Below are 12034 nucleotides of genomic sequence, written 5' to 3'. Positions count from 1 at the left end.
AAGAGAAGACTGCACCATTCTGTGGATGTGGCTCCTCCTGTAAAAAAAAAAAAAAAAAACATTCTTCACAGATCACCTGAATTAAAACAAGGTCATTCCTTTAATCAGAATGACAAAGTAGCAACAGAGAGGTGGAAAAAAGAAAGATCAAGAAAACCACACAGGGGGAAAGACTTAAGCAAGATTATCCGCACTTCAAGTTGTACAGCTTTGGGGGATTTTCTTTTGGAAGGGAGAACTAGGCTATTTAAGCTGTGCTGCCATTTTGACTTCTGTCTGCTCCTGGGCCACTGGATTTAGGGTCTGGCCACAGCTATCTGATCTTAATCTGTAGGGATAGTTACTAGAACTCTTAGAGCTCCACAAAAGTAATGGAATAAACACAGGTGCATTCTTCTCTCAAATGTTATACCCTAAAGAGTTTTTAAAAAAGATGCTTGGGCCTTTTTCCTACTAATTCAAGGCTAAATGGATTCCCTCTTTCAGAACATGTCCACATATGTATCAAATCTACAAAACATCAGGGCCTATTTCCAATGCCCTGGCACAGACCAACCTCGACCCATGCCTCTGCTCCCCTTTGCCCCAACTAACTCTGGTCCCCCTAACTCTGGTCCTTGCAGAGCTTTTCCACAGTTGGTCAAAAGCCTGGAAGCTATTCCATTATCCAGTTGGGCAAGCAGGAAGTCACAAGTCTAAGCTAAAAGACTCAAGAACAGGTACCACTCACCAGTCCCACCCTGCCCCCAGGCACATGCCTACCTGGAGCTTGTCAGAAGGAAGGTTGGGGTGCACACTTCGGTAGCCCTTGGCAGCGAGTGAAGAGGGCTGGGCATTTCCATTGGCATCAGCATTGGAAGAAAGCCTCCACTCATCTGAAAGATAGGGAAATAAGCCAAAAAACACCTATCACTCACAGTGAGCAGTTTCTGGTTCCCCTCTATTCAGGGGTCCCTAGTAGAAGGCAGGGACAAGGGACAAGGAACAGTGCAAGAGAAACCATACCTGCTGAGGAATTCTCTGGCTCCAGACCTAAGTGTGGTGCAGAAAGGATGAAAACAAGAAGAAAGGAGGGGGGGGGGGAAGAAAGGGTTACATTTACAGGAAACAAGCACGAACTGCAGAGAAGGATGAAAATCCAGCACCCCGTTGTCTGACACAAAATGCCCTCAGTCACGATGGCCTGATTACCATAGGAACCCACTCTAAACCATGATGTGCTCACAGGCGCTGACCTTTGAGAACACAAGGCTCACATTCACAGTAATGAAGAAACAATTGTCCCTTGACATTCTTATTTTACAGACAAAAAGGCAACAGAACTCTACCATCCAGTCCCTACTCACTCTCATTCCCCTTCCGCAAACCTGCTGTAGGCTCAGAATGACGGACCACTCATCATTAGGAGGCTGGGCTAATTAACAGACCTGGGAGAGGGAGAAGTGCATAAACCCTTTTCCAGGGATGGTGGTGCCGGGCTAGGGGTACAACATGATTTAAGCCCAGAGGCATCTGCTGTGATAAGGACTTTTTCCTCCCTGCCTGCTTTTATTCTTTCCATTAAAGAGCCACATACACATTTCAAAATGGAATCATGCTTCCTGAGTGTTCATCACACTACAAGGCACCCTTCAGCCTTCCCAGCCACTGCCCAATGCGTTTCAGAGACCCTACCCCTCTCCTAACTTCACCCACCTAGCAGCATGAGGCAATAGAGAACAATGGTTACAACCTCAGCTGGGAAGGAGGCTGGACCTCAATTCAAATCCTGACTCCACCAACTGCAGGCTCTGTGACCCTCAACAAGTTATAAGCCTCAGTTTGTCCATCTGAAAAGTAGGGATAACAATATGCTTGTTTCATAGTTGTTATAAGAATTAAATGATATAATGCATGAGAAATGCTTAGCACAAGGCCTGGTAGAGCTCAGTAAATGTTTGCTGTTCATCATCACCTTCTGCATTAGTTCGTCTCTACTCTTGAACCTCCATCTAGCTAAGGGACCAAAAACTTTTTCTATAAAGGCCCATGACAGTAAACATTTTAGATTTTGCAGGTGATGTGGCCTCAGTTGCAACTCTACCATTATAGCACAAAAGCAGCCACAGACAATATGTAAATGAATGAGCATGGCTATGTTCCAATAAACCAATAAATGCTGGACACTGAAATTTGAAATTTCACATAATTTGTATGTGGCATACAATATCATGCTTCTTTTGATTTTTCTTTCAATGATTTAAAAATGTACAAACCATTCTTAGCTCACAGCTGTACAAAATCAGGCCAGATTTCGTTCACAGCCCTAGTTTGCCAACTACTGATCTAGCCAATTCTTTAACTTCCTCCTCCTTCCTGGCTGCCTTCTCCCATCTCACCCTGTGTAGACATAAAGAGGGGACTAATACTGCAGCTCTCACAGCCCAAGTCTCCATTTCAACACAGGTCCCTCAGTTACAAGAGATGGGCTTTCCAGGTGTCAAGATGAAGTTTACAAACATTTATTGAACACCTTTCTAAGTGCCAGACACTGTTAGTCACTTCTGCACCTATATGGTATTCAGTTTAGTGTACACAACAATTCTGTGAGGTAGGTAATTGCTCTACTTCATGGATGGGGAAACAGAGGCCCAATGACTTGCCCAAAGTCACACAGCCAGAAAGTGACAGAGCAGTCAACCCAGGTCTTCAGAATCCAGTGCAGTGCTCTGCCCACCCCCAACAGCTGCCAACCACATCATAAGCCATGAAGTAGAAGTGACATTCCAGGGAAGTGGTGGGAACCAAAAGGTGTCGGAACAAAAGGCAACTCACGGGTAAAGGTTTTGAGGGATTTGCACAAAGTACAGCAGCGGTTTAGCTGCATCAGAATCACCAGAAGGGCCTCTTAGAACAGATCACAGGACCCCAATCCCAGAGTTTCTGATTCAGCAGGGGAGAGATGAGTCCTGAGAATTTACATGTCTAACAAGTTCCCAGGTGATGCTGAGGCTGCTGGTCCACAGCCCACACTTTGAGAAGGTATACTCGAAAACATCTTTATTTTGGAAAACTATACATTTTTTTATTTTTCCCTTCTCTAAAACAGTTTTTATAAGGTGACTCAGTTATACATTCTTTAGCAGGTTGCCTGTTACATTTCTGCCACTTCCTTCTGGACAATTCATAGGTATCTGTCTTCTCCTTGCCACACAAACACATGGTTGGGAAATTACCGGACTTGTGTTTTGGTCACATTACTGCAATGTACTGGTTTGTGTGACCAGGGACAAGTTTGTTAGCCACTCTAAATTTCACTTTTCTCATCTATAAAATATAATCCTCACCCCATACACCCCTCACAGGGTTGCTGAGGAATCAGATATTGGGTATGTGAAAGTATCTCTGAAAGTGACCATACTTAATTGTCACTGCTGCATTCATCAGACCCCAGCCCAGAAACATCCCCACACCTGGCAGGCCCTCAAACACTAGGTGACATGCTGTGACAATGGTCCTCTGTCCTCCCTCACCTCTACCACTTTTACTGTCCCATCTTCTTTTCTAAGTTGCTATTTCTAGTCCACCTTTGTAAAGTCATTCTATCAAATTTATTAGATTTTGTGCATACACTAAATATCAATAGGTTGTGAGTGAGGGGCTATTCAACAGAGGATGTAAACTTCATACAGTCAGCCTTCCATACCCATGGGTCCTGCATCCATGGTATTCAACTAACTGCAAATCAAAAATATTTGGGGGAAAAAAATTCCACAAAGTTCTAGAAAGCAAAAGTTGAATTTACAGCACACTGAGTACTGTGTTGAATCCACGTGAATAAAGTGATATACAGACATTGCATTAGGTATTATAAGTAATGTAGAGATGATTTAAAGTGTGTAGGAGTTTGTGTGTAGGTTATATGCTAATACTATACCATTTTATATCAGGGAGTTGAGCATGCATGAATTTTGGTGTCCATAGGGGTTCCTGGAACCAATTCCCCATGGATACAGAGGGATAACTGTATATGGATTTGAGGACACAGTATTTGTCCACTTTTTGGTTCTCAGTTGATTGGTTCTATTTAGGTGACATTCTCAAACAGATGCATCATGGACAGCTGAGATGTGATTGTCCTTCTAAACCACCAGGTATCATAAAGAAACTATCACTATCTTGTTAACTACACATCCTGCAGAAAAAAGCCTAGCCTCACCTGTGAGATGGAGATAATATCTACCTCTTCTGAGTCATGAGGACTAAATGAAAGTATCTGGCATAAAGTATGTGCTTTATAAAATCAGAATCCAAGCATAAGGAAAAAAAAAAAATCCCCCCATAAATCAAGTAGAGTCATTGATCTCTGCCATTTGACAGCTTCAAGAACATAACATCCTTGAGGATCAACCTACTTTATCTCATGCTAAATCTTTAAAACTGTTCCCCTCGCCCTGCCCCCAAAAAGGCAGTTCCCAATAACAATTCAAGTGTTCCTGTCTTCTTCATTAAAGGAGAGCCATATATCTGACGTTTTATCACCCTTTATCTGTTACCTTGTCTTCCGATCCCGGAAGGTTGGCAGCAGCCCAGGGCCATTTGTGCCTGAGTGCAGCAGAATGAAATTTTACATACATAATCAATTATTAACTCCTGATTGAAGAGACTGTCAAAACACTTCTTTCAATAAATGTTACCTTAGAGCTCCTAAGATGGGGAAGGGCCTTGAAAAGCTGGATCTTAGATAGGTTTTTTCAGCCCTAAGAAACCTAGCCTTTCTGCAGGAAGTATATTTTGCCTTGTATTTTCCTACATCTGTTCTTTATATACAATTTTATCTTTATTTTAAATAAAACGTAAATTGTATTTAACCTCCTAATATTTTCTTTTATCTCATCCTGTGCTCATTTCATTTTGGCCTGTTCTAAAGTTTTTTTGCTGATCAGTTCTTCTTGGGATCTTAGGATAATTTCCACTGACTCAATCTTGATGTGTTCTGGTAGAGTATTCAAGAGTTGGATAACAGGTGTTAAAAGTGGATCTAAGGGTGTTCTAAACTTTGTGTTTATTTTTCATTCATGTTGTGTCGTGGAGAATGTAACTTTATCCAGAAAAAGGTCTGGCTTTTGCCCTCCGCTTCTGGGAGGTAATCTCTAAGCACTTGGAATGCCATGCCTGATAGGAGAGTCTTTGCTTATCTGGGGGCTTTGAGCCACACTGGTAATGTGATTTCAGGTAGCGGCTTTGAGCCATCAAGGACTCAACCTCCTAATGAACTGGAGACAGAGACTGCCACATGCACAATGGGTCATGCCTACATAATGGAGCCCCAATAAAAGCTCTGGATACAAAGGCTCGGGTAAACTTCCTGGTTGGCAATACTCCAAGCATACTGTCACACATCAATGTTGGGAAATAATGTGTTCAGACTCCATGGGGAGAGGATAACGGAAGCTCCGCATTTGGTACTTCCCCAAACTCCACCCTATGTGCGTTCTTTCTTGGTGGATTTTAGTCTACATCCTTTTCCTTTAATAAACCGTAACTGAGAGTAACAGCTTTCGATGAGCTACGTGAGTCCTTCTAGCACACGTATTGTAGAACTTGAGGGTGGTTTTGGGAATCCTCTGAACATGCAATTGGTGTCTGAAGTGACACTGCTCTCTGGTGGGGACTTTTCCCTCAAAGTTCTCAGTTGGCCCTAATTCTCCACATTCACTGATAAAAAAAGACTCTGATTTAGTGGGGGTAAGAGATACCTTTAACTGCTTCAATGTCAAATTTCTTATCTTTTTGCTACTGCCATTTCTGGAGAGCAAGTGTGAGACTCAAACCAGAGGAAATGAGTTGGTTGTAGGTCCAAGAATCTTTATGTCCAAAGCTAACTTTGCAGTCAAGAATCAGGCAGAAAGGACTGGAGCCAACTGGCACAGAACTAACAAAATGTCAGGGCTGACCTGGAACTTGGCATCTGAGTCAGAACACAGGAACGGATGTATCAAGCCCCAGGGGCTTCAAGCTATCCCAGACAGGAAGTTTGGTTTCGCACCCCCCATTAGCTCAGGCTCCCCGTCTCCTCTTGAGTAAAAACACCCTGACCTGGGACACGGATGGAGGTTGCTCTAAACCAACATGGCCAACACCCAGACCTGGACAGGCAGTGAGATCAGGAAGCAGGGATACGTAATGAGGCTCTTCCCAGGAATAGAGAGTCAGTACTAAGATTACTGCCGTTCTTTTCAGATGGTTCTGATCCCAAAACCAAGGTCCACATTCAGAGATGAGGAGGCTAGTCAGGAAGCCATGGTCAGGGATCTGGAGTTGAGCTACCACTCAAAAGCAGGAGTCTAGAGAGCGGGTTTAACCTGGGCAACTCTGGGGACTCCCTCTGTCACTCCACCCAGGGAATGTCTCCATCCTCCCAAAGTTCACTTGGATGCAGATAACTCCCAAGTCCACATCTTGGACTCCAAATTTCCAAATGCCCATTGGAAACTTTCTTCTAGAGGCCGTTCCCTTGCCAAAAAACTCAACACAGCAAAAAATGGAATTCAACATTCCTTACAACCCCCTTCACAATCCCCCCATCTCCATGAATGCCACAATGATTCTCCCGGCCAACCAGGGAAGACACCTCCTGGTCAGCATGAAGTCCCAGCTCTACATGGTTCCTTAAATAAACTGCAGCAAGCTCTGTCACTTCATCCTCTCCAATGCACTTTCACCCTTGGTCCCTGTTCATTCCCCCCACACGAAGGTCATGGCCTCACACTGAAATTATTTCAAGTCTTTAAAGAGGCCTTCTGACCTGCAGTAACTAGAATGGTTACTATTAAAGAGCCATTTACCATGGGCCTGTGTTAAATGCTTGATGTGAAAGAATTTATTTAATCTCAACAACTCTATAATAATCATTCTCATTTTACAGTTAAGGAAACTGAAGCCCTCTGAGGCTGAGTAATTTACCCACATCACAAAGATAGTAAGTGGCTGAGCTCAGCCTCGATAGAGGACTGTGTGACTCAGGAAATATACCACTTCTCCTGGGATGAGGGAATTGGAGCAAAGACTAGAAATAGGGGACACCCCTGAGATGCAGGTGTCAGGAGGCCATGTAAGGACTGGTGCTTCCAGTCAAGGCAAATAATCAGCAACCTGGAGACCTACAGTGAAGGAAGAAGGTGGTAAAGCCAGAGAGCAAGGCAGAGAGAAGGCAGACAGAGCAGCTGGGGGACAGATGCTGGCTCTGGTGATAAGGGAGGCAGCCAGACGCCATCTCACATTAGCTATCTGCAAAGGCACTGGAAGTAGGAAGCATGCCCAATCCTTGGCAAGGGCCACTCGCTGCCTCCCACTTGGGCTCCCAGTCCAGCCTAGGCATAGCTGCTGCAAATCCTGCTGAAAACTGTTTTCATGAGGCCAGTCAAGGCCCAGGGCCCCCAGGCCCCAAGGCAGGATTGGAGACTGGCATGGGCCAGCAAGTTGTCATCCAGAAGTTCATAAGGAGGGAGTAGGCAGGGGTGAGAAGAGGGCTGGGAAGCCACATGGACACAACCAGAGCTAGAAGGAAGCAGGATGCTGGCCAATGGGCAGTAACGTAAGAGGACACGATCCCCATTCCTGAGTATCTCATCTCTACAGTCACATCCTCTTTTAACCTCACTCCCCAGTGTTAATCCATTCTGACCTTCCTTGAACGCATAATGAGTGTGTGTGGTTTTTTGTTTACTCAAATCAGGTTGTTCCTTTCCACCCAAACCACCCCACCATACAATCTTCATTTTGTCCACCATCAATGAATGGGATTCTATTTGTGTCAGGTTAATTTCCAAATCTCCCAAATTCACGGAGTATTTTGGAATGAAAAAGTCCTGGAAAGCATCTTGCCCAACTCTCCTCATACTTCATACAAGCTTCCAAGTCACTGTGACATACCCACAGTCAGAAAGCAAGGTAGCAGGCTACAAGCCTGTGCCTGACTCTTCCTTTGCAACAATCTGCCTTTTGCCCTCAACTAATGAATCCAGAATTACTCTCCTCCACCTCCCCCCCACCATTTCTCATCACAATTCCCAGTGAATTAGTACCTGGCACACAGATGATGCTGAATGAATGTATTCTCATTGGAAGTCAATGGTCTCAGCTTACCAGGAGGAAAATATCAAGATTAATTTACTGTAAGGTGTGAATTACTGGTAGTGATCACTTAATTCTTCCAAATATTTGCATTGTAACACAATTTGGTGAAAAAGAATTGATGTTTTTCACTAAAATTGGTCAGTAGAAAAGATACAGAATTATTTTGAGATGAGAGAGCACTTCCTAAAGTGCTTCAAATCCACACACAGTACCAGTAGCACAACCCTGAAGTGTGGCATTAGTGTTCTAGTTACTGCCACACTGTAACCACTAGAGGGAGCTCAAGGCTCCCTTTCCTCCACCTGCTCCATTCACTGCCAGAGGACGGGCCAGGTGGTTGATAAGGTCATTTTACTGGGCCATGGACCTGCAGGTATGGCTTTCTTTTTGGATCATCCCTTAGAATTCTCTCTTCCCCAAATGTCCTCCAGCTTAGGAGCTGGATCTTCCCAGTTAGGCTCAGAGAGACTGGATTAGGTTAGCCTTAGAAAGACATAATTTTGTTTTCTCTTCTCACCCCTACCTTTCCTGGACAGCAAACTATAACAGGTCAGGAGTGAGCTCATGAATACAGGGGAAAAAAAGCAATTCCATCAACCTTAAGTGCCCTCCCTGAGCCTGGGAATATAGAAGCCTTCCATAGGGACCAAATGACCAGGAAGTGGCTTGTGCTTAAGCCCTAGCCTGGTCTTGTCCTGGGACATCTGCCTTGGCACCTGTTAGAGGTGGCTGTAACAGGAAGGAAGGACAAGAAGAAAGTTTCCAGGATGCTAGGCAGTGACCATATCCATCCCATATAATTCCATCCTGTCACAGCACACCGCTCCTGTTGTACCAAATGGTTTGCGTACCCTATGTCCTTTCCTCTCTGGATCCAAGGCAGTAGTCATCGCATCCCTTCATTCTTTCAAGGAAAAAAAAAAACCTCCCATCCCCTATAATGGCAGCTCTCAACTGTGGTCCATGGACCAGCAACATCAGCATGACCTAAGAACTTGTCAGAAATGCAAAACCTCAGACTACAAGTGGGAATCACAAATTCTGAAACTCTGGGCTGGGGCCAGCAACCTATCTTTTCATCCCAGGTTAGTCTGAGGCAACTAAAGTGTAAGAACCACTGCCCAACGAAGTGGAGGGGCTGCCCCACCCAAAACTAACTGTGCCTGTGGAACCTCAAGTCAGCATTTCCCAGGTCCCAGGATGCTTGGGCTATGAAAAGCCCTCTTCAGAGAAGCCAAAATAATCCTAATCCCAATCCAATAACAGCAGCTACATCTAACAGTTTATTCCATGCCACCAGGAAAGGTGTAAAACACCTCACTACTACTTCCTCGCAATAAGCCTATGCGGCAGGTGCAATTATCAACCCCATTATACAGGTGGATCATTACGTTGCAAGAGAGTAACTCAGTCAAGGGTGCACAGCCAGCAGGTGGTGGAGGCAACATATGAACACAAATCTATCCGATTCCAAGTCCCTGGTCTAAACCTAAACACCACGTACTAGACACCCAGGTTTCCTGAGATATGGATCAGGGTGGGGAGGCAGGCTTCACACAGGTTCCTTTGATCTCCCTTTGCACTTAGTTCATACTGGCCTTAGAACTGCCATTCTGATTTTGCTTCTTCAGCTGCCCAGTCCCCACCAGAGGGCTGAGCCCCACCTGCCACTGCTTTCTGGAGAGCTAAGCCACTCAGCCATCTGCATTTCTGTCTCCCCTGGCTTCTTCTCCAGCCCAGCCCTGCCCGGACAGGTCACAGCCTTCAGCTGCCCAGTCCCCACCAGAGGGCTGAGCCCCACCTGCCACTGCTTTCTGGAGAGCTAGGCCACTCAGCCATCTGCATTTCTGTCTCCCCTGGCTTCTTCTCCAGCCCAGCCCTGCCCCGACAGGTCACAGCTGACCCCTGGCAGGCAGGATGAGCTTAGAGAAGCCCAACCTCTAGCCCATCTCACCACCTACTCCCATGCCCCTAAGCTACCTCTGTCCATACAAATGCGATCTGTAGAGCACTGGCTCTTGTAACAGGGTTATCTGCTCAGTCAAAGCTAAAATAAAGTGGTAGTCACAGCCATGCCTTCACTTGAAGCATGCGACTACCTGTCAGTTCAAGGATTTGACCCCTCACTACCCATCACAGAAGGGACAAGGAGCTGACTGTCCGAAGGGCCCCTGAGAAAATCAGGAGGCAGCTGATGAATTCACACCCCACCTGAGCAAAAGCACAAGGGCCTCCTTCCCATATGGCTTTGAACATATCCCCCCAGTCTTGGGGTAGCATACCTGGTTTGCTTTCATGTTGCGGGGTTTCCTGAGGGCTCACAGGGCTACTGCTCGGGATTTCCCTGTAGGAGGACGAGGCCCGGAGAGTCACTGCTCCCTTTCCAGTGCAGATTTTTGTAGGATCCATATCTAAAAAGAAAAGACCCAAAAGAGAAGTTTGAATCCAAGACTACTGAAGGATTTAAGCAACAACGGTCAGTCAGCAAATTGTGTCAGGGAATGAGATGAACCTGGTTATAGCCAAGCAAAGTCTTCAAACACTTGCAATCAATGAAAATTAATCTGTGGTGGATGGAGAGGGACAATCATATTTCCAAAGATTTGCCATGAATCATGAGGTTAGGGAGAAATGGAGGGATGGTGAGTTCTGAGCAAATGTACGAGTTACAGTATCAGCTGAAAACATTTCAAAATGAAAGCAGGTTTATTCCTTTTATTAAATGAAGTTTAAGTTGTTGAGCAGGCTTCTGGCCAATTAGTAAGGCACAGTTCAAGAAAGTTTATGAAAGACTTCTCAAGCTCCCAGAACACCTTCTTATAAAAGAGCAAGTTAGCAACAGAGGGAGTCAGGTGGATGTTCTGCAGAGAATCACTGCTCCTTGCAGTTCTCCAGTGGGAAAAAGGAAAAGTCTCCATGTATCAGCAAGTCAAGACCCCTGAAATGATGAGACAGAAGGATGAACTGCCTGGGGAGAAAACTCATGGGTGAGAGCCTCACATTCCGAAAGGCTAAATCCTTCAATGAACAGTGTCCACTGACCCTCAGCTGAGTCTTCACAGGGTCCCGACCTCTCCTACAGTTTCAATAGGGCCTAATAACAGACCCAGAACATCTTTTAGAGTTCCCTTAAGGAGGACTTCAAAATAAGCTTCAGAAGATCTGGATGCCCACCTCTAGGAGAATCAGTAATGGGGAGGCAAGAAACCGATACAAACCATGCAGTTCTAGAAGGCACACATGCCAAATGTTTCCTTATGTGCAGCTGAGCTAAGCCGAACTCCAGTTGTTTTTATTTGTTTGTTTTTCTTCCAAATTGCTCACAGCCCAGATCCCTATCCATCCCCATTCCTGTGTGAGGGCAGAGAAAAGCAAAGCCTCTTTTCTCCTTGCTTTGCACTCCAGCAGCCCCCTTTCCAACAACTCAGACAGATGATCATTGGTGTTACAGAGGAGAACAGACCTGCCTTTCAGCACCTCTTCTATTGAAAGCAAAACAGAAAACCCACAATGTATGGCGGAGCAGGCCTTGGAGAGCATCTGATTTATCCAATCCTATCAAGAGGCTAAGTGACTAATGTCACAAAACTACTGGGAAAACTGGTTCGTGGTCACTTCAAAAGGATACGGGGTAAATTGGCAAATCCAGTCCATCCGCAAGTTCCTGGATGCATGGCCAGATTTGTCCAACTTCTGAAAGCACTACTGGATAAAGTGCCACCTAGGCCTCACTTGTCCTACTTTGTACAGAAGGAAGCTATGAGCTGGAGCTAATATCTAAACAACTTCCCCCTCCCCTTGGAGAGGAGAGGCAGGAAGTGCCTGTAGATGAAACTGGGGATGGGGCAGGGGTTCTCTAGGAAATGGCTTGGAGAGCACCAAAAGGCAAGTCTAGGTTTGGTGTCTAAGGTGGCTG

At 45.3% G+C, this 12034-nt stretch overlaps 1 protein-coding gene across 1 annotated transcript in view; it reads right to left on the bottom strand.

Moving 5' to 3' along the window:
* Positions 1-12034, bottom strand: part of SORBS1 (sorbin and SH3 domain containing 1) — a 123711-nt gene that overhangs the window by 104522 nt on the left and 7155 nt on the right. Inside the window, exons 3-5 of the mRNA XM_008575249.1 lie at positions 10401-10529; positions 1006-1032; positions 763-875 (exon numbers count right to left, since the gene is read on the bottom strand). Coding sequence (XP_008573471.1) covers positions 763-875; positions 1006-1032; positions 10401-10529 — 269 coding nt within the window. The remainder of the gene's footprint in view (positions 1-762; positions 876-1005; positions 1033-10400; positions 10530-12034) is intronic.

This window comes from Galeopterus variegatus, unplaced genomic scaffold, assembly GCF_000696425.1.
Source record: "Galeopterus variegatus unplaced genomic scaffold, G_variegatus-3.0.2 Scaffold1160, whole genome shotgun sequence".
Lineage (NCBI taxonomy): Eukaryota > Metazoa > Chordata > Mammalia > Dermoptera > Cynocephalidae > Galeopterus > Galeopterus variegatus.
This window is presented reverse-complemented; position numbering and strand designations above follow the sequence as displayed.